General features: G+C 48.2%; 1 protein-coding gene and 1 long non-coding RNA gene across 12 annotated transcripts in view; one reads left to right on the top strand and one right to left on the bottom strand.

Annotated features, from left to right (window-relative positions):
- AGAP1 (ArfGAP with GTPase domain, ankyrin repeat and PH domain 1) overlaps positions 1 to 22107 on the bottom strand; it is a 520173-nt gene that overhangs the window by 54864 nt on the left and 443202 nt on the right. For 10 of the 11 annotated variants that reach the window (XM_047721458.1, XM_047721459.1, XM_047721460.1 and 7 more), the window contains 2 exons: positions 19399 to 19489; positions 10435 to 10657 (listed from right to left, as the gene is read on the bottom strand). In XM_047721458.1, coding sequence (XP_047577414.1) covers positions 10435 to 10657; positions 19399 to 19489 — 314 coding nt within the window. Of the gene's footprint in view, positions 1 to 5503; positions 5721 to 10434; positions 10658 to 19398; positions 19490 to 22107 lie in introns of those variants that run through there. The other variant, XM_047721456.1, reaches the window with a different exon arrangement.
- Positions 19518 to 21843, top strand: LOC125095255 (uncharacterized). Its single transcript, XR_007125827.1, has 3 exons — positions 19518 to 19723; positions 21286 to 21353; positions 21486 to 21843. It is a non-coding gene; the product is annotated as an uncharacterized LOC125095255 (long non-coding RNA).

The raw sequence follows: 22107 nt of genomic DNA, 5'->3' as shown, positions 1-22107 counted from the left end.
TGCTTGGTATTGTCCTTTGAAGCAATGAGATTTTTAATTTCCATGAAGTCCAATCTGTTTTTCCTTATGTTGCTTGTGCTCTAGATGTTGTATCTAGGAAGCCATTGCCAAATTTAAGGTCGCAAAGATTTACCCATGTTTTCTTCTAAAAGTATTATAATAAAGTTCTAGTCTTTATACTTAGGTCTTTAATTCCTTTGGAGCTAACTTTTATATATGGCATATAAAGAGAGGGGTCCAACTTCATTCTTTTGCATCTGGATACCTGTTGAAAAGACTGTTCCCCCCACACCCACTGAATTGTCTTGTCATCACTGTTGAAAATCAATTGACCAAGGATGTATGGGGTATTACATATTCTTATGCCAATATCACACAGCCTTAGATTATTATACTCTTGTAGTTAGTTTTATGTGTGGGTCTTCCAACTTTGTTATTCTTTTCCAAGATTGTTTTGCCTGTCTGGGGGGGTGGGGAGGTCTATTACATTTCCATATATGCTAGAAGATCAGCTTGTCCATTTCTGCAAAACAAGAAAAAAAGCAGCTGAGATTGTGAAAGACCAATTTTGTGTTGAATCTGTATGTCAATTTAAGAAGTACTGATATCTTTACAATATTAAGTCTTCCAGTCCATGAACATGGGATGTCCTGTCAATTATTTAGGTCTTCTTTAATCTCTTCCAAAGATGTTTTGTGATTGTCAGTACACAGGTTAATGTATTTCTAAGTATATTATTTTTGATGCTATACTAAATGGAATTTTGTTCTTAAATTTTATTTTGGATTGTTCACTGCCAAGTATATAGAAATACAATTGAGTTTTGTACCTGATTCTGTACCCTTCAATTTTGCTGAACTCATTTATTAGCTATAATAACTCATTGTGGATTCTGGCAGACTTCTGATATACAGATCATGTCATCTGCCAAGGGAGATAGTTTAACTTCTAATTTGGATGATTTTCGTTTCTTTTTCTGGCCTAATTCCTTGGCTTGAACCTCCAGTACAATGTTGAACAGAAGTGATGACAGCAGACAACCTTGCTTTGTTCCTGATCTTAGAGGGAGAGCCTTCGGTATGTTACCATTCAGCAGGTGTTAGCTGTGGGCTTTTCTAAGATGCAGGCTGAGTATCCTTTTATTCCCAGTTTGCTGAGTGTTTTTATCATGAAAAGGTGCTGAATTTTGTCAGATTTATTTTTTGCATTTCCTGAGATGATTGTGTACTTCGTGTCCTTTATTCTATTAATGTAGTGTTTTACATGGACTGATTTTTGGGTGTTGAACCAACCTTGCATTCCTGGGGACAATGACATTTGATCATAGCGTATAATCCTCTTGTACTGGGGCAAGACAAAGAGATGTACTCTGTGGATGACAGCACCTGCTGGGTTGGCATCCTGGATATGTCAGGCCAGACAACTGTCTGGTAAACAAAGAGGACAGACATCTGCGTCTCAAGAAATGAGGAATGAAGTCCAGGGACTTAGGCTGAGATAGGGAGTGGACTCCAGGAAGGGCTGTGAACACTTGTCTATGCTGCCTGGTGTGAACCAGTGCTTCTCAAATTCTAATAAGCATAAGAATCACACAGAAGGTTAAAGCATATTGCTGGGCCCCGCCCTAGAAATGCCAACTGGGTAGGTGTGGGGTAGGGCCAAAAACATACACCTCTAGGTGATGCTGATGCTGTAGTAAAACCACTTTACAAGTATAAAGGGAAATAAACAAAACCACATCATCCACATCAGTAGACCCTTGCCAGCACCTGAGATGGCATAGACCACTTGTCTGTCTCTCTCACTGTTAGTCTGCAGGACCCAGGTACACAGCTGATTTTGTCTTCCAGATAAAAAGGAGCCCAGGACGGGTGCCTGAATGGCTCAGTCAGTTGACAGTCCGGATCCTGATTTTGGATCAGGTCATGATCTCAGGGTCCTCAGATTGAGCATCATGTTGGGGTCTGTGCTCAGTGAGGCATCTGCTTGAGATCTCCCTCTTACCCTCTCCATCTGCCTGTCCCCCCCCCCACTCTCTCTCTCTCCAATAAATAAATCTTAAAAAAAAAAAAAGAACCCAGGAAACTTCATAAATATTGTTTCAACATTAAATCTATATGATCAAGTGGGTGGAAATAATGGGTAGTTTCCTATTAAAAAAGAGAACATACCCTGTTTTTTGTCTTAAATAAAAAATCTCAGAAAATGCTGGTCATGGAACCCAAACTAGAAATCTTCCAGCCTGCCTGTGCATTTCAACATGCAGATAATAAATGTGATTGTAAGGCTTTCTGGAAATGGAAGCTGAATGTTTTCAACACACAATGCTGTGTCAGGGTCATGGACAGAGGGAGCCTCAGGCAGAAGGATGTAGTTACATGAAATGTCGGGGCTCGATCCACACATTTGTGGTGGTTGATCCAGATACTTAGAGCTTTCAAGATTAGCACCAACTGCAGAAAATGAAGACTTTAGAATCATGACTGAATGACTTAAAAGATCAGGTTTGCCCCATGAATGCAAATGGAAATGAATGATGCTTTATCATACTTCAGTAACTATGAGCGAGGCCACTGGATTTCACGAGCGTAGAGATATGGTAGCTATGTGATCTTATATATTATCGCTTTACACTGGTAATATATATACACAGAGACACCATGCTAACGAGAGTGTGAGCTGGGGCCTTGGGGAGGAGAGGAAAGGGATACTGCATCTCTAAATGCCACAGGATTTAGCCACATGGATTTAGCTACTGGATTTAGCCACATGAGGCTGAGTGACCAAGGACAGGAGCAATAGAAGGACCAAGAGTAGGTTCCAGGGGTCTGATCCTGAATTCACGTGATCCAGCCCACAGTTCTGTGTGGGATCCCAGAGAAATGACACAAGGACCTTAGGTCCTCACTCTTCTTGCTTGGAAAATGGGGATCATCCTGTGTCAGGGGACAGCTCCGTGCTAAGGAAAAGCTCACAGCACCGAGCAGAAAGTTCCCCAGAAGAGAGAAAGTTTCTGTTGCAAAAGACTCAAAACAATACCGGAAGAAAAGACGCTTTGGAAAATGTTCTACCATCGTAGGAATAAAAACAGAGGCAGCTGTTGTAGAAAGAATTCATGGGCCCATTGTTTGGAATGTCTTCCATGATAGGTACTTCAAGCCCCAAGAGGTTAATCTTAGCGTGACGTTCCCTTATATACACTCACAACGAGCTAGAGGCCCAGGCATGCCCAGGACCCCCAGAGGCTGCCAGCGCTGGCCACTGGCTTGCATTTACATCTACCGGTGGCAATAAAAATTCTTAGAAATAAAAAAAACTCCTTAATTGTCCCCATCGCTCCATTTCAGAGAGTAAACGAGAGGGATTTTCAACTCAAGACAGCTCCCCGGTAGCCACACTGGCTCCCAGGACACATTCAGTCTCCTGCAGGATCAAACAAACCCTGGGGTTTGCGGGCCGCAGGCGGCCACAATACACCAGAGCACTACATTGTCCGTCTGGTTCAAAGGCAAATGGAAGGTACAGTTCTCTTGTAAAAAGCAGATCCCATTTTACTGAACCGTAAGGAGAGAATCTTCTTAAATCCGCTTTCTTACAATTGGAGCGAGTCTGTTAACGAGCGCTTAATCGGAGGCCACGACAGCTGAGCATAAATTCCCACCAAGCCCCCTGACCGCGGTTTACCAGATGAACCACTGAATCTGTCGTCGACTGTGATCTACAGGCATTATTTCTGAGCCAGTGTTAATGTACTTCTCATTTGTACATTTTTCTAATTGGCTTCGTATTTATAATGGAATATTTCTGATCCAGGAAGAGTCCCGGTAAACCAAGCATATTTCACCATATACCGGGGAGGACCAGCCGGTCATGGGGGGGCGCTCAGTGAGTTATGGTTCCTGCAGTCTGGTTCCAAGCCAGCCTGCGAGGAGACGTCACTGAAATATCTGAAGTAGAATCTGAGGTCCCCAAGCAGCTGTTGGGTCTGCAGGGCCACAGCCGTGTAAACTTTATCGGCAGTAAACGTCAGTCCTGCACGCAGACGGCGAGCCTGTTAGCCCACAGCTCTGCCTCTGTCCCCATGCGCTCTGGAGCCGGTCCCCGCCTGGACGGGGAGGGTGGCCGCTGTGCCGGCGAGGGCCAGGGCACGCCCGCTGACAGGCACACCAAGATGACAGAAATGCACTCTGAGTTGCAATTAGTGGCACTGTCATTTTCGGGGGCTCCTGCCAATTAATTAAGCCTGTCAAACAGAAAAACCACAGCGCTCACATGATAATTTATATTGGAAGAGACCAGCGGCTTCCTCCACACACAGGATTCTCCCTCAGAGCGCTGAAATAAACGACAGAAAATAAATAAAATAAAACAACAACAAAGCGCGCGCGTGTGTGTGTGCAAGCGCGCGCGTGCGTGGGGGGTGCTCCACACAGGGAAGAAGAAAGTTAAGCTGTCCTTGTTGTAATTGTTAACTCTGATCGCCGGAGTAGGAGACAGGCTGATTAAAACTCCAAGCGAGCCCCCAGCTCCTGAACCCTCTGCGTCCGTCCGGGATGATAGAATCAGAGGAGTTTATTCATACCATTAAGCCCCAGAGAACTTAATTGAAAGAAGAGCACAGCCCGGACCTTGACAAGCGGGAGGTCACAGTAATTGCTGCCGGACATATTTAACATTAAGATAATCAGGCCATTAATTACCCTTTGGATCATTAAATCAGCCAGTTGCAAAATGAAATTTCTGCCTCTATTACTCACTTGAGAGACCACAGGGGTGGCCTTTAATTTATCAGTGAGCTTGAGATACAAAGGCTGGGGCTGGGGGAGGGCAGGCGGGGAGGGGGCTGCGCTGTGGCGGCGGCGGCGGCGGGGGCAGGGCATCAATCCGCCATGCTTGGTGATCGTGGCAAATTAACTAGGTAAGATAACCTCCGCTTCCAAAGGCAGAAGCTGGGGGTATGTAAATAGATGAGGGCAGACAGGGAGATCAGAGTCTGCACACCACTTAGCGGGATAATAAAGGAAATCATCCTTGATTATCAGTGCTAATTTGGACACTGCCGGTAGCTTGTTATGCGTGTTCTGAGTAGCATTTAATTAATTCAATTGCTTGTTAATGAGGGAAGTGACATGTGGGGAGCAGATGCCACCCAACTGCAGATGGGTTCTGGTCATCAGTGCAAAGTCCTTCCCCATCCCCCCCACCCCCGATTCCTCCCCCTGCCCATTTTTTTTTTTTTAAAGAAAGAAAATAGGAAAAGGTGTCAAGCATAGAGGAACACTCAAAAGAGACAAAACACTGACCTCAGCGGGCCAAGAACTGTTGAAAAATAATAAGATGAGATAATCCTGGGGCTGTGTGGGTACTCATGTTCCCTGAGGCCACATTTGGAACAGTGCATCTTTATGCCAGAAATTTGAGCCCGAGATTACTATATTGTGATCTTATGATCAAACCTAACGAGACAAAGACGTGGCCAAGTGGTACTGCTTTTAATATCTCAGAGTTAACGGTAGGGATCCAATTATTTTCAGTTTGGATACATTTCCCCTTTATCAATATCTCCATGTGCATAAATAAGATGAAAGTGGCGATCCCGAATCAAAAAGGACCGGAACTCGTGTCACTGGGCAGACTTGCTCCATCTGGAAGTGCGCGGCCAGTCTCTCCCACGCAGATTTCTGACGTCCGGCCCCAAATCTTCCTCCCGAAGGTGGCATCTTTTTATAGGTTAAAGACAAGAGGGGAGTTTGGATGTGCAGGTGACAATGACAGAAAGAAAAAGAACGCTCAAAGAGGCAGAAGAGTGTATCCTAAATCAGCAACTCAGCTCCCTTCCAAGTGGGTTCAGAAGGAAGGGGGATTTCGGTAGGGTTTAGAGCTCCTCCCAAGGGCTCTTTGACAGAATAGAAAACACACGTCCAGGCTCCTTTGATTTCTGAGACCAAATCGGCTGGCTCCCAGACCACTGTGTAAATAGGCTACCTGCCCTGAAACGCCAGCCGCGAGGGATCCCTGCAGACCCTTACGGACCCGATGCCTATACATGGAGACCTAAAGTTGGGAGAGGGGAAGACGAAGTAGGTGGCCGAGTACGGTCTGGCTTCTGCCAAGAGGAACACGGACCGGAGGGCTCCACTCGGTCCTGGGAGGAAATTAGGGTCACCACAGGCAATCCTAAAACATTCCAAAGTGAAACAGCGACAGGAATGGAGAACAATGCACCACAGTGACACAGAGAGTAGCCCTCCAAACACCCCCACGGGGCCGAGGAGGGAAAGAGATCTGAGGTTTGTCCAGACAACTTCACGGTGTGCTGCAAATGCACAGCCCCGATTTCATGCATGAACAAGCAAGCAACCCCTGGCCCTGAGGCAGCAGGAGCACCTGGCATGTGGGTTCCACGCGGCCCCATTCCCGTGTCCCCCCATCCGCTTGCTCATTCGTTCATTCGCTCAAGAAACATACTCTTCACAGTTTGGCTGTCTCTGCTTCTGAGTGCACTACTCCTTGATGTGAAAGGGGCCACGGCGAGCTCGGGGACTTGGCCCGACGGTTCCACGTGTCCTAATGTGGGAGCCTGCCTGGTTGCTCCAGGCCCCACGTCCAAGTGCACACAACACACTGCACGGAGCGACCCGCACACTCGTGTGCTACGTGTCATGAAACCCCTGCACACTCATGTGCTATGTAACATGAAGCCCTTGCCCCCCCCCACCCCCACACACAGCCCACTGCCCCTGCGTTAGCCCCTAGGATCTAGCAAATCCCGTCCGCTGTCACCACGGCTCTCCTGCTTCAGCATGCCCATTTAAAATCAATATTTTAAGTGTGTGCTTAAATGGCATCAATAGCAATTAGAGAGGGGGATTCTGATTCCACCCCAGCTGTAGTTAACTGTTGTACCATCGATATCCTCTACTGGGCTCCTTTCTCTGAATTAAACCTCCATCACTGACGGGGGATGAAGGGCATCCTCTCCCCTCCTGCGACAATAAATTTAATATCGAATGCACTGGAAAAAAATGGCAGTTGTTGCAGAATCCATCCAAAAAGATTTTTTTTTCTTCCTGGGAGTAATTAAAAGATGCTTTTCTTGACTAATGATTCCCCGGTTTAGGAATGGGAAGTCAATACTGCTTCACTGCCGTCAGCTTCGATTGATCATGACGCTGCTCAAGTTTGAACGGCAGTTCTCAGGGCAGCTGAGAATCACTGGAACCAATTATGAGCTGTCCGAAGCTGCCCTAATCAGGGGCACAGGGACAACAAGCAGAAGGCCAGCCGGCTGGTCAAAGGCGCCTGTTTTCCTAACTCACCCGCGGGCCTGGGTGACACCAATGAGAGGTGGTTTCAGGAGACTGGATGTTTCTTTGGAGGAGGATCGCTGTGTTGAACCTCTCCATGGTTGTGTGTGTGTGTTTGGGGGAGGAACGGCACATTTCTAATTATATTCCACTGTCAGAATGAATCTCCTGCACAAGATGGAACGGACTGAGCTTCTCGGGAAAACAGCTGGGCCCCTTTCCAAAGAATTAGCCTGGATATATTGCACTTGGCCCTTCCTTGGATAGAAATAAAAATTTATTAAAATATTTCTTTTTAGTATTACCTTAGGGCCACATTAAAAGACCCCTCCAGCTGTTTGTACTAACAATCCTAGATTCTGCAGAGAGACCAGAGGGAGTGGTTGGGAGGGGGGCGTCTGTCCCTGTCTCAGACAGGCAGGATCCAGGCTGCCTGTCCATTCTCACGTTGCGGACTGAATTCCACATGGAAATTCTAGCCCAAACTTTGGAGTTCTTCATTTCTGTTCGAGGATATTGCATGAGGTAGTGAAGATGGTAGGTGTCTGAATTACTGCTGTGCTATTAAGCTGAGTTGCTTCTTTATATTTTTGACAGAGCATTTATGGCTTTCATAGGATCCACCAGGACCACAGCCTTCCAATGGGTCTCCCTGCCTCATCTTATCCCTTCCAGCAATGCCGCTGGCTGCCTCTAGTCCTCTTGGGAACAGGCGGATCACACGTGAACACACAAACCCCAGAGTCACTGTTATAATACACCCCTGGCTCAAAGGCTCAGCCAGGCCTTTGCTCTCTTTTGGCCTTACCAGCTCCTACCCCTCCTCATTTACCTGGAAGTCCCACCCCATGGCTGGTGACTCCCCAGTTTCTACACTCTCCTGTGGGCCGGACTTGGCCTGGGCCACGCCCACCCCTGCACGCCACACTACCCAGGCCTAGACATTGCCCCACATTTTCAAGTCCAGCTCAGACATTGTTTGGCCAGTGACACCTCCCCGGAGCACAGTGGTTTTAAGAACTTCCCATGTGTGAATTCTCCAGAGTCCCAGCACCCTCAGCTGTGGCCCCAAGAACATTCATCAACATTCATCAATCGCTGTGGGGCAATAATCACCATGTATCACTTCTTTTCTATGAGAAAGTGCTCAGTGACTATTTGCTGAATATTAATTTAAAAACAAAACTGCCAGACAGAATAACTAAGGCACAAGGAAACATTCAGTTCTCAAAGAGGCTCATGTTCTTTGGAATTGCCGTGTAACCCAGCATCACTGTCACCACAGCCTTTGTGGGGGGTGGGGGGAGGGGGGAGCACTGCCACTTGGGACAGCCCCTTAGGACAGCGAATGGGACCCACGGAGAGCTGGGACTTCGCTGTGATCACCCCATTTGTGGGAAAGGAAGCCCCTGATAATGCTGGAGAGAAGAGAAAGTCATGCACTCAAGAGCTCAGATCAAATACACAGGTTAGAAGAGTCAAGTGCCTGCACGTACAAAACCCTCACTTAGGAATGAAGATGAGATTCTTATAAAATATTTACCAGTTAAAAATATCAACACCTGTCTTGGTTGCCTAAACACTCTAAATGGTGGCTAATTATGACAGATGGAAAAACAAACTTTTGCCCAATTCTGGAAACTAAAAATAATATATAGGCTTCTTTTACACATAAAACAGTAAGATGCAGGAGTAATTGTTTTTCCTAACAATTTCAAAGTTCTCTGCACTCCTACATGAAACTTGATCCAATTTCTAATCTTATTTCATTGTTAGGCCTACATGTCCTCCGAGGAAACTACATCTATGAAAAAACAGATATTAATACGCAAATTCGTCTTTTAAGAATGCTACTCACTGATGGTTAATTCCTATGTTCTTGATCAAGATCAAGAGTTTAAAGGAGCCTATCGTTCCTTCAGTTTGCAGGAAAGCTGCCTACATGGGTACTGCATGGTCGAGCTCGCCCAGCAAATGGAGGCGATGCCAGGCTGGCTCTGGGCGCTCCTGCTCCCCTTGCCCCTGCCCCACAGGACACTGTATGAGAAGAGTAGGTTCCTAACACACCAACTTCATTCTCTAAAGTGAACCGAAGGTGGCACCACAAATTCATTTTTCAGCATTCATGAAAAAAAATCCACCGACTCCTCGCAAAGGATCATGGCTTAGTGGACGAAACCGACTTCTTAGGCATCACGTGGGGCCCCACCACAGATGGCTGTGTGGACTCTCACGCTGTCTCATCACCAGCAAAACAAGCCAGAGGAATTTAAAAAGTGCTAATGACCTTCTCTCCCTTCGCCTCTCCACACACACACACACACACACACACACAGGAGAAGTAAAAGTGTAAAGTGAGTACTGCCACCCCCCACCCCCAGGAAGTGGGGGATGCAACCATGAGCGCCTCCTCCTGGGGGCAGCTGCAGGGACCCGATGGCCCACTCTGCCTCTGTGAAGCAGGCTTTCTTGAAGACATGCTATTTTATCACCTCTTAGGTACATTAAATATGTATGTGTACTCAAAAACGGTTTATAATAGCTGTAAATGAAAAATGAGAAAATAAATGGGCTCAAAATAAATGCGTTTTTTTACACTGGGTAACAATTAACGTTAATGAGGAGTCACCATACGTTACGCCATACTTGGCTGATTAACTGTGTTGGAAATATATTTTAGAAAATAAAATATATTGTGTTACTGTAAACTGGCTTGCTGTGGGTCTGTGGGGGTGGGGAGGGAAACCAACTGAGGAGATGCTTATCAAAGACAGAAAAATCACAAAATTAAAGAATCAAAAATTCATAACTAGTGTTCACAGCACAGCTTACTCCTATTAGAAATGTATTAATTAAAGTGATATATTCATAAGGTTGGAAGCTTAATACATTTCTAGGAGGGGGAGAGGAATCCCCAAGGTCTAAAAACAAACATAAAAAATTAAGGAGTCTGAATTATCCATGCCTGCTGAAAACCAATTTTAAAAACAGACATTTCCGTGGCCCGGCCCCTCAGCATTCCTACAGGTCGCCAGGGTGGCTGTGGGGGGGCTGTCATGAAGGTCACTTCCCGAGGCTGAACTGCTGGCAGAAGGACCCAGAACCACACAGCTGCCCACGTCCTTACCTTGTGGAGTCCAGTGAGGGCTTCGTCCGCCCCTGGCTGCTCTCTTCCCAGACGCTGTTGGCCAGCTCGTTCCCAATGGATGACATCACCTTAATAAGCTCGATGGGCCAGTCGTCGAGGTCCAGAGACCGGACTCGAGAAAGGTGGGTGCCCAGGTTCCGGTGGATCCCTGAGCACTCGATGCACATGAGGGCTCCCAAGTTCAAACTGGCCCAGTTAGGATCTGTGGGAAGAGGACCATCAGACCATCATCACTCATTCCAACTGCCCTCAGCATCTCAGGAACAAAAAGGCCTGTTACCAGACTTCACATCCGGTGTGAAGGGCTGTTCACATCCCTCCCTAGAATCATGGGGCCCATGCCAGTCCTCCATGCTGATTCAGGCATTTTGAAAGGTTTGACATGTTGGGGATGCCTTTAAAAAAAACCTAGCTTCAGCCAAAGCGTAGGCTTTCCCACATGACGAACAGGTGAAGGCACTGGGTTGGACATAGAGATGTATGTTCTAACACCTCCAGAGCAACCCCCTCGAGAGTACCAATGCACATGGGAAATAACTGTATGTGACCTGGCATCCACGGGGGACGGCTGCTCACAGAGGGAGAGTGAGGGAATGCTCAAGAGGACTTCCAACGCTACAGTGTCCTTCGTAACCAGCCATTCCTGCAACTCTAGGCACATCCGAGTTTTCATTAGTCATATGATGGACATGTTTGCAACTTTCAAAGACAAAGGCAGGCATGCTACCATGAAGACATGGTTTTCAGTGATCTTACGTAAGGGCAACCATTGGAAGAATTTATCACGGCTGGCAAGATGGCGGGCAGGGTCCGCTGGTTAGGTCATGACCCAGCTGGATCAACCCTGACCTGCAGAATGAATGGTGATGCTTTAGGCTGTGATAACACACCAAGGAGAACAAATGAGTTCAGAGAACACCACCGGATCCCTTGAGCTGGATCATTCCCTGTGTGAAAGTGGCTGGCAGCTCTGAAGATGTTGGACTCAAGCCCAAGGTTGGCTTTGTGCTGGAATCTGCAGCTGATTTGTGAAGACAGGCCTCATCAGGACAGTCAATGGCTTTAACTACCAACAGATGCAAGGAAGGCTTAAATCATCCAGGGACAATCAAGATTTACTCCAGGTACACCTGAGTCAACAAAAAACCAGAAATGGCCTTGTGCTACTTTCATCAGAAATCAGCCAGCCATTTCTTTCATATCTATATACATATATATTCATTCATATATTCATATATTCATTCATATCTATATCTAATACAAACTCTGGGAGGTGGGGATGGATACCATGGGGGGATACAGGAGAAGAGAGGTCTGTGCCTCAGAGATGTTCTGGCTGGGAAAAGGAGACATATGTCCCAAATAATAATAATAAAATAAACGGAATAAGGAAATGCAAACTACACGCTGAAGAGTAGAGTTGGAGGAATAAATGCACAGGCAGCATGGAAGGAAGGGGTCAGCCGTAGCAGTTGCTGGAGGGTAGGCTACACGGTGGAGGGCTGGCCTGGGCTCTGTGGGGTGGTGAGAGAAGAGGGTGGGGTGGTGAACAGTTTGCGGAACACCCCCGCTATGCCCCTTCATAGTCCAACTCCTGTACTGGCCACCTCCGAGTCTGTACCTCTCAATCCCAGCCTGGCCCCCCACCCCCAACTTCCCCTTAGAGCCGGCAGCCAGTGTCATCAGGACGGGCAAGATCAGGATGGTGTTCAGCCATCACTTTACTTGACCTCTGGAAACTTCTTCTTATAACACTGCCTTTAGACGGCTTTTTGGTCAATGCCATCTCTGGATTTTTCTAGCACCTGTCTGGCTCCCCAACTTGATTTCCTTCCCAATTCTACCTCCTGAACCTGTCCTTTATTTCAGGGGGCTCTGCAGGCTCATTTCTTGATTCTACACGCTCTTCCAAGCAAACTCTACCTAACCTGTGGATCCCAGTACGATCCAACTGCTAACAACTATCCACAGACACCGCCCACCTCAGGAGTGAACACGGATATGCTTCTCTCTCGAATAGAACCTGTAATGCCCACCATACATTTGCACTTAGAAATCTTGCAAGTACCTCCCCATCGACATTTTGCCCTTGAACATCGTCTCCTCCAAGGGACAGCTCCATCCCAGCCAATGGCACAGATTCATCCAGTTATTCAAGCTGGAATTCTGGGAATTGAGCCTGATCCTTCCATCACCCCCCAGCCCATCACCAAGTACTTCAGTCTTGATGTTCATCTCCTCCTTGTCTCCACTGTTCCCGCCCTGGTGCATGCCACCATCACCACCAGGACACAGTGGCCTCCCATCTAGAGTCTCGCCTTCCAATGCCCCACAGCCTGTGTTCTACATGTTGGCCTGTGGCCTCCTCGGTGCATCTGACCATATCCTGCCCCTTCTCAACTGGCCTTCTGGCCTTTGGATCCGACCCACAATCCCCACCAGCAGGATCAGAAGTGAGCCTGTCTTTGTGTGTGTGTCTCTCAGGAGCCCTTCAGTTCCCTGACCCCCACACACTGCGCCCCTCTGCTTGGCCACCGTCTCTTCCTGCTGGCCTCAGCACACAGCTTGCTTCCTCATGGGAGCCTTCCAGCTGCTCCTGGGAGACCTTCACACACATGTGCCTCATGTTGCAAAACCCACCCTGTGTCGGGCAGAGCCAGGGGCACCAAACTCTTCGCGTTCACGACTCCGCAGAGCCCGCCTCAGGGAGCCAGTTTCAGGCAAAGGAAGGAATGGCCCAACTAGAGCAGAGGCCCCCTCCCCAGGGCTGGCGGGAGGTGGGGCCCACACACTAGGATGCCACGAGGCCCAGGTGCCCACCCCCACCCATCATGTTGCACAGCGGGTGAAAGCTCTACATGCTGTCCCCGCTGCCCCTGTGCCACTCACTTGGACTGTGGAAAGATCCCCTCAGTAGGCGCCAAGCTCCACCCACCTCTGCAACCATTCTGAGTTACCCCATGGGCATAGGACCCCAACGACCCCAACCCCTGGTTTGGAACTCCATATAGTGCCGCCTTAGCCCCTCCCCGTCCAAGCTTCCGAGACCAGCCTGGTGCGGTACCCCCTGGAGGAGGATGGCACACACAGGGCACATTTCAAAGACTGCATGCAGATCTCCATGGAAATCAGAAATACTGAGAGCGGCTGGTGGGAGCTGGTGTGGGGAGGTGAAGCGTTGCTGTGACCTTCCATCACCTCAGGAAGACCAGTGGCTACAGGGACATGGCCACTGGGCTGCAGGGGGTGGGGGGGGATAGCCTCACCTCTGCCCCAATAGGTGAGAAGGTGTTGACAGCTGTCAGCATCCCCACATTGCCAGGGACACTGCTGAGTCACACACCTCCCTCCCACTAGGATGCCTCGGGGCGCTGCAGCCTAAGCTGCCACATCAGGCCTACAGGCGAGTCCAGCATGGCATTAAAGCTCTGGATTATCTCCAGTGTCTCAGGGCAGTGACCCCACCAGCCTGGCGGCACAAACCCTCCTGCCCACCTGCCCCTTGAAGCATCTTCTGCGCTGTAGGCCTCACTTGGGAAACGAGGCTAATGATGCTCATTCCCCGTGAGGCCTGTCCTGATGGTTAAGCGAAGGGCTTTGATTCCATGGGGCAGATCAACAGGGAACAGACAGGAAAAACATACCAGGTGTCAGGGAAGTGTGTGTTATGAGAAAACCCGGCTAGGGAAAGAGTGAGATGGACCCATGTGTGTCATTTCAACCTAGTGGTGGTTGGGGAAGGCTTCTCTGAGGGAACATGTGGGCAAAGCCCCAAGGATGTCTTTACAGATATGACTGCATAATTTGTTTGTAATTTAAAAATATATAATTATATAAACTGCAGTTTCTTTTTATGCCTATTGGAAAAAGCAAGCAACAGAAGTGAGAGGCTAATGTGCTCCCACTACAGGTTTTGCTGGGACGTCTAGAGACTGGGGAAGGGAGAGGGGAGTAGAGTCCCCTACTATGTGCAGGTCCGGGGTCCATAAAGAACATAAGACAGGGTCCCAGACGTCTAGTGGGACGCCAGCAAAGCTGCTCCCAACATCACTACAACATGGCGGGAGGAGTTCACGCCCCTAATTTCCATCCAGGGCAGTGGGGACAGCCAGGAGAGAGGGATCAGCTCTGCCCAGGAAGAGTAGGAGGGCATCATCATGGATGAGGGGTCTTGGAGCGGTGGAAAGGCTGCATCGCCTCTATGGGTCTGTCCATGCAGGTCAGGCCTAGTGGCAACCACCATGCCAGGGCTCTAAGCTCTTGGGTTCCCAAGGGCTCTGGAGGATGGACTTTCCCGAACATGTTCCTGGTGGAGAGTTGGCAGCAGGTTCCCTGAACAAAGACTCCCACCGTCTGATCGGTCTGGGCCATGTTCCTTATCTTTATGGTAGGACTTCCCAGAAGCACGGATGGCTGAAGGCTGCAGCTCCTCGAGGGACAGCTGCTACAGTTCTCCAAACTCACTGCAGCACTGCCTCCCTCCACCGATGGGCCCCCTGAACTAAGGAAGCTCACAGCCTGGTGTGGAGTTTACCAGGTGTAGACAAGCTGCTCCCGGCAGTCTGGCACATTCTCAGGAAGACTGATGGGTGGGTGGGTGGGGGTCCAACAGCTCCAAATCCCACATGTCATGGAAATAGTCAAGCCCTACTCCCCGCAGCCTCAAGAGGACATAACTGAACTGGGAGGGGGGTGTTCACAAGCCAGTGGAATCATCCAGAGAGGCGTCTGTGGCACCTGGAGCCCAGGGTTCCTCCCACATGATCCCCAGACACAGGACCATGAAGCAAAGGGCCCTGCTCTCAGGTGTACAGAAAGCCAATGGGGGGGGGGCACACCTTCAAGTCCCCCTCAAGCCTCTCTAAAGATCCCTTTAAAATGATAACAGTAATGGGCTCATTTAAAGACAGGTGTCAAGTACAAAGGACAAGGAAAGAAAATATTTGGAACTACCACCCACTTCAATCACAGTCAACTTATTTTTTATCTGTGCATATTTATGTGGAAGAAATGCACAAGACTCTCTCTTGCTTCTGTTAATTGAACAATCTACCTACGCACTTTCTATGAAAAACACCTCTTGGGGTTGGAATGCTTCCTTTATCGGCTAATTCCCTCATGGCTGGTGCTGGAGCCAACTGCCGTCTCTGTCCCCAGCAACGCTATGGAGGACAGGAGTGTGTCCTTTGTTCTACTAGCATGCTGCCCATCGTGGCCGAGAGAGCAGCCACTCTCCCCTAACTTGATCCTCTCTCCGCAGAGAACACCAAGCTATCTGGGACTCCAAAAAGTCATTTTCTTATTCCCAATGTCTCCTTTCTCAAAAAACCAAACCAAACCAAACCAAACCAAACCAAAACCAGAAAACAAACAAACAAACAAACAAAAAAAAGAAAAAAGAGAAAGACCTTTAATCAGTAAGAAGGACCAAAAACTGGACTCAGTTCCCAGGACCTGTGGCCAGAGGGCAGGACACGGTTTCCTGTGTTTTGGCTTCAGCAGCAAAGCAGGGAAGCCTCGATCCCACTGGAACCCAAGGAAGCATCCCCCACGTTTGTGGCCTGGCAGGCCCACCCCCTCCTGCCAGAATCCTCTAGAAGCATGAGGGATGACCTCCTAGCTGTGATGCTGGGGGCTGCAGAGGTGTCCTGTGCCCTCCCTGGGAAGATGCAGGCAGGACCAGGTCCCTGGGTGAAATCAGGCTCTCTGGGGCCCTGTAGAAAGCAGCAACCTCTTCTTGACCCCGTTTCTTCAACACCCAGAAACCAGAGCCTCTCCTTACATTTAATGTTTGACACAGGGACAAATGTGTGCGTGTACTTGCACACACTGAAATACAGGCTACTCAACATCCAATTTCCTAAGACACAGGTGCCCATTCTACAATAATTAGACGACCCACATCACCACACCCTACCACTTCCAGAAAGAGGTGGGGTCCACGTTCTGGAGTGCATCCTTACAGATCTTTTTTGCCTAAATTCCTGAAATGATTCACTACGGTTTCCTTGACTTACTGCCTAAGTTCTTTGTCATTTTCAATGCATTATAAAGTTTCTCCATCTCAATTAATATGTATTTTTTTTTACATAACTTTATTAATTTTTACCATCACTCTTTAAGGTTGCACATGCTACTGCACTAAGCAGATGTCACCATGAATTGTTCTTCAAGTCTTGCACATTGGGGGCGCTCTGGCTCTTTACTCTGCCAATAGCGCGGTGATGGACACCTGTGAAGCGACATTTCTACGCCTTTTGCGCATTTGCATGGGCTTGGTCCCGGGAGGACACAGCTGGAGTGCAGGGCGTCCGCCTGCCTGAGGCTTGTTAGGTACATTGCCAAAGTGCTCAGGGAGCTTTTACAGGTCATCATCGGTGTGTGGGTGTGGGGTGGGGCCCTTCCCAGCACTTTCTCCAAAACTGGGTATCTTGATTTAAAAACAAAAAGCCTTTGCTAAAGTGTCCCCTTCTGGTGTCCTTGATCTCTGTCCCCCCATCTTATTCTCTGAAAAAATACAGCAGGGAGGCAAGGAGCTCCGCTTACTCTTTCTGTGGCCCAGGATATAGAACTGGATACATAACTCCCCCTTCAGACTCCCGTCTCCTCCCCTGTAACTGGGGCTGACCGCAGCACCAACATTCACAGTCATAAGAACTGAAAGAGAGCGCACTGGCGGGTTTGGCACAGGCCTGACGGAGACAAAGTGTTTAAGGAATGGGAGCTTGTGATCTCTTTTTTCTCTGGACTTGTCACCCTTGGCCTCTCCCCGCTCCCTTCATCCCTGCATATCTGCTTAGGAGTCTCCCCCACTGCTTCACGCCCCCGGCCCCACACCTCAGCACTCGAGCAACCTACCTGCTCCCAGAAGGGACTCTTGACCTCCAGTGTGGCTCATACCACGAAGCCTGTGAGCCACAGAATCGTCCCTAAGGGACTCCGGCTGTATGGTGGAAACAGTTGTAGATGCTTCTCCTAATAGAGGCTCTAACAGCTTTAAAAATTCTTACTTTAACAACTTTCTGATAAAAACACACTTACACACTTAATAAGTACTCTCTTATAACTTCTTTCACAACACATTTTGAAAGTAAAATTCAAAACTTTAAACAAAAGAAGATACTTTAGAGAAGTTTGTCAAGACACCTGAAGAAGAGACCCATTCTCTTCCCTGGGGACCATAGACATGGGCCTGGTGACCCTTCTTGTTCCTGCCCTACAGCACAGTGGCTTCTCAGAGGGGTTCCCCACTTCCCTTTCATCTAACAACCTGAGTTAGTGCCTACCTCCTCCTGTTTACGTGACCATCCCAGAGAGCGGCCTCCTCCTCCCTTTACCGCTCTGTTCCAATCTACAGGAGATGGGACAGCCAGGCCAATCTCCCCGAGCACAGCTTAGAATTCATCTCACTCTTGCTCTGAAACTCAAAGGAGTTCCCAGTGTTTACAGATGAAGATAAAGGCTCGAACGTTCTCCACTTAGCATCCTCACCCCCGACTCCACTGTCCTCACCTCCCCACCACTTAGCACCTACACCTACCCCCACTCCAGCATCCTCACCTCCCCACCACTTAGCACCTACACCTACTCACCTCCCTGCCACTTAGCATCCTCAACTCCAACCCATTTAGTATCCTCACCTCCCCCAACTTAACATCCTCACCTCCAACCTACTTAGCATCCTCACCTCCCACACTCCAGCATCCTCATCTCCCCCACCTTGGCATCATCACCTCCAACCCACTTAGCATCCTTACCTTCAACACACTTAGCATCCTCACCTCCAACACACTTAGCATCCTCACCCTCCACCCACTCCATTATCCTCACCTCTCCCCACTTAGCATCCTCACCTTCCTTGGCTCCAACAAGCCTCCAACCTGAGCAGCAGGTGCATGTCCCACTGCTTCCCTGATGCCATGACCCCTCCAGCCACCTGTTCAGATCCCATGAGTTTCCAGTGCCCCTCGAAACACTAACTCCTGCAGAAAGTCTGCCTGAGTTGCTGTGTGCCCTGTAACAGCCCTTCTCCATGGTGGCAGGTTCTGTGGTCTCTGGGTCCTACCTCGCCCACTGGGCTTGGGCTCCAGGACGGCCAGGACCACATCACATGCCTCTGATTCCCAGGTGACACTTGAGCCTGGGGACAGTGACTTTCACCTGGTCTCAACTGGATCTCCCTCTTGTCAAAACCTTGTATTCTGTGCTGGAGAGCAGGAAGCACAAAGTAAAACTGGGTCACTCCAAGGCACGAAGCAATCAAAATGAAGTCTATCAGTTCAATCAGAGGCTTTAGTGTACAGTAACTTTCACATTAAAAAAATAAACACCTTTGATGCCAAAATCCAGAACATATGATTTTTTTTTTTTTAAAGATTTTATTTATTTATTTGACAGAGAGATCACAAGCAGGCAGAGAGGCAGGCAGAGAGAGAGGAGGAAGCAGGCTCCCCGCTGAGCAGAGAGCCCGATGCGGGGCCCGATCCCAGGACTCTGAGATCATGACCTGAGCCGAAGGCAGCGGCTTAACCCAGTGAGCTACCCAGGCGCCCCTATGATTTTGAAATTTAAAAAAACCGACCCCAGAAATCTTTGGGCAGGAATTAACAATTGCGCTGCATTTTTATGAAAAGGCAAACAAGCATATGATCACTGATGGAGCAAAAGGTTAATTTCTGGATATGGCACTGAATCTGGGCGCACAGCCGAACCCCTGGCTGGCCTGACCACTGCTCATCAGGAAGCCTGAGGCAGAAGGTAAACCTAGGCTTGAGTGCAGGGTACTGTGTTCAAATAAAATCCAAACACGAGTATTTCAGTTCTTTAAAAGTCATCACGTCACATCATAAACCTTATGTGCCAAAGGACTGACATGGGTCCACTGTGCCCTGGGTGTCACCAGACCGCCCCACCTCCTGTGTGCCTTCCCCCGCCCAGACTTACTCTGGGTCTCGCAGTCCACGCAGTGGGAGTTCCCGCGGATATTTCGTATCGACTGCAAGGCCATGGCCTCACTCTGGCTCGTCAGTCGGGACTGGGCATAGAGGAAAAAAAGCCAAGAGGTGAGAAGCCCGGGAGACACTGGCACAGCTCCTGGCAACATCGGGGCAAACCCAAACTGTGTGTCAGCAGATTTAGGATGAGGACGGTCTGAAGCAGCCGCTCCTCTTCTTAGGTCTTTGGGGAAAAGCATGACTGCCAGAGAATGCTGTGTGCCCTGCGTTAAGACCTGTTAGACGAGGGGACTCTGCTGGGAATAAGGACAGAGGTAAGTTCTGGATCATTCGTGAGTGAACACAGACCAACCACCACCTGGGGGATGGAAGTGGTTAGCATGCCCTGTCGGGTCTGCTTGCTCTGAAGATGGAAGAAGGGAAGAGAATCTGCTTATGAGCCATGGGTCAGGGCTTAATCAGCACCACGAGACATATCTCATGATTCCTCAGCAGGAAACCACGTCCACACCACACTTCATGCCTTAGAGATGCACTTTTCACATTAACAGTATCTCAGTTGCTCTAGCAACAAAGTCACTAAGGAGGGTGGAGGGCAAGGAGGGCCACTGGTTCTTAAACTGATACTTAACCCTCTTCTCTCTACAAGTTAAAGAAATACCCAAGGGAGAAAAGAACAACTTAAGAATTTATAAGCTTTTTTTTTTTTTTAAGATTTTATTTATTTATTTATTTGACAGAGAGATCACAAGTAGACGGAGAGGCAGGCAGAGAGAGAGAGAGAGAGAGAGAGAGGGAAGCAGGCTCCCTGCTGAGCAGAGAGCCCGATGTGGGACTCGATCCCAGGACCCTGAGATCATGACCTGAGCCGAAGGCAGCGGCTTAACCCACTGAGCCACCCAGGCGCCCCAAGAATTTATAAGCTTTGATGTGATCATCCATGCTTCAGTTTTAGCAACACTATGATATCTATTCTTCGAACCTGTTTTCAAAAGCACAACTGTATGCATACACGTACTTTAAAAAAAAGGCCAGCCTGTATTGCTTTGGAACCTGTGCTTTTAGCCTAAAGACACGGGGTCACTTCTCAATGCCACCCTGTGTTCTCCCATGTCATCATTTTGAGTGGCTGCATCTCATGCCACTTATAAGAATTTCTTTCTGAAGTTTTCTTTGGTGGACATTTAGGTGGTTTCCAATTTTTCTCCACTGTAAATAGTGCTGTAAAGAACTCACTTATTGCTAAAATTTTGCCTACATTCGTCATTACTTACTGATGGCAAATTTTTGGAAGCAGAGGTGCTAGGTACAAGGGTATGTACTATTTTTAAGCTAACTTTATTATTGTTATTTTTTAAGTAAACCCATGCCCAACATGGGACTCGAACTCATGACCCCAAGATCAAAAGTTGCAGGCTCTACTGACTGAGCCAGCCGGGCACCCCAGGACAGGTACTGTTTCTAAAGGCTAACAATGCGTATATTTAATAATGGTTAAACGCAACAAGTATCAGAGGATACTTAAAATAAGCTGGATTTTTATGTCAGAATTCACAAACTGAATCACCTCATGTCAAACTGTTCGATGTGGAACAACCAACTGCTTACTAACATAAATTATAATTTATTTGTATCTATTATCTAATCAGCATAACTGCATTATTAAGATTTTTTCCCCTTTGGTTGGATATCCCAGTATCCAAAGTGTACTTAACAACTTATGTTGGCTTCTGGAGTATGTGCACACAAAGGGATGTGTCTGTCTGTCTGTCTACCTGTCTGACTTTTACAGCATATGTATGCCCATGCCTGCATTATCCACAAGCAGCCAAAATTCCTTAGACTTCATACTCATTTGAGTCTATTTTCCCTGCAGCTTCTCCTTGGATAGGACTTCCATGCTGTAGACTTTGACACCTACTCAGCAAACACCCAGGGGAACAGGTAGGAGTCTGTCTTCCCTGGTGCTCATGAGTCCTCCAAGGGAGAGCGCTGGTAGACAGAGGGAAAGGGGACAGCGTTGTAGGCAGGTGTTTGTGTCATGTGCAGAGTGATGCTGTCTGTTCTCCCAAAGAGCTGGGAAGAGTCCGGCAGGGGCGTGACATGGAAACAGGAGACAGGAGATGTAGGTCTTCCTGAATCTGGAGAGTGTGGCATGGATTCAAGTCTGACGTAAGATACCATGATCGTGTATAAGATTTGGAGGATGTGTTTGTCTGTTCGACCACATGCTCTCCCCATTCCTGTTCTGAAACTAGAGTCCCATGTTTTGTGTGTGATATGTGTCGTCAATCCCCATCCATGAGGAGATCCAGAAGCTTCCTTGCATTTGCTTCAGAAGCCCCATCTGTGGATGTGAGTCAGTAAAGCCAAGGTTCTCGGAAAGGAAAGGCAGTGATCCTCCCCACCCTGGTATAAAACATCTTTAAAGAGGAGAAGCAAATTACATTATAATAACAATGGCTGTGGTCTGGTTTACCCTGGTTAAAGAGGGTAATAAGGTAAGACACTCCACCTTTCTGAAAGAGAGACTCCCTTCTTAAGCTGAGCAGGGATCAGGGGCAGAGGTTTCTTCAAATGGTCACAAACGGAGGGGGCAGGTTGGTGGGCAATGCTCTTTCTCTCCTTTTCTGGTTGATCATAGTTTAAAAAATCAAAATGTTCTTCGAGACTTTATAATGTCCCAGAAAGGGGGTTG

Source organism: Lutra lutra, chromosome 3 (genome assembly GCF_902655055.1).
Source record: "Lutra lutra chromosome 3, mLutLut1.2, whole genome shotgun sequence".
In the NCBI taxonomy this organism is placed as follows: domain Eukaryota; kingdom Metazoa; phylum Chordata; class Mammalia; order Carnivora; family Mustelidae; genus Lutra; species Lutra lutra.
Note: the sequence above shows the minus strand (reverse complement) of the source record. Positions and strands in the feature narration are given on the sequence as shown.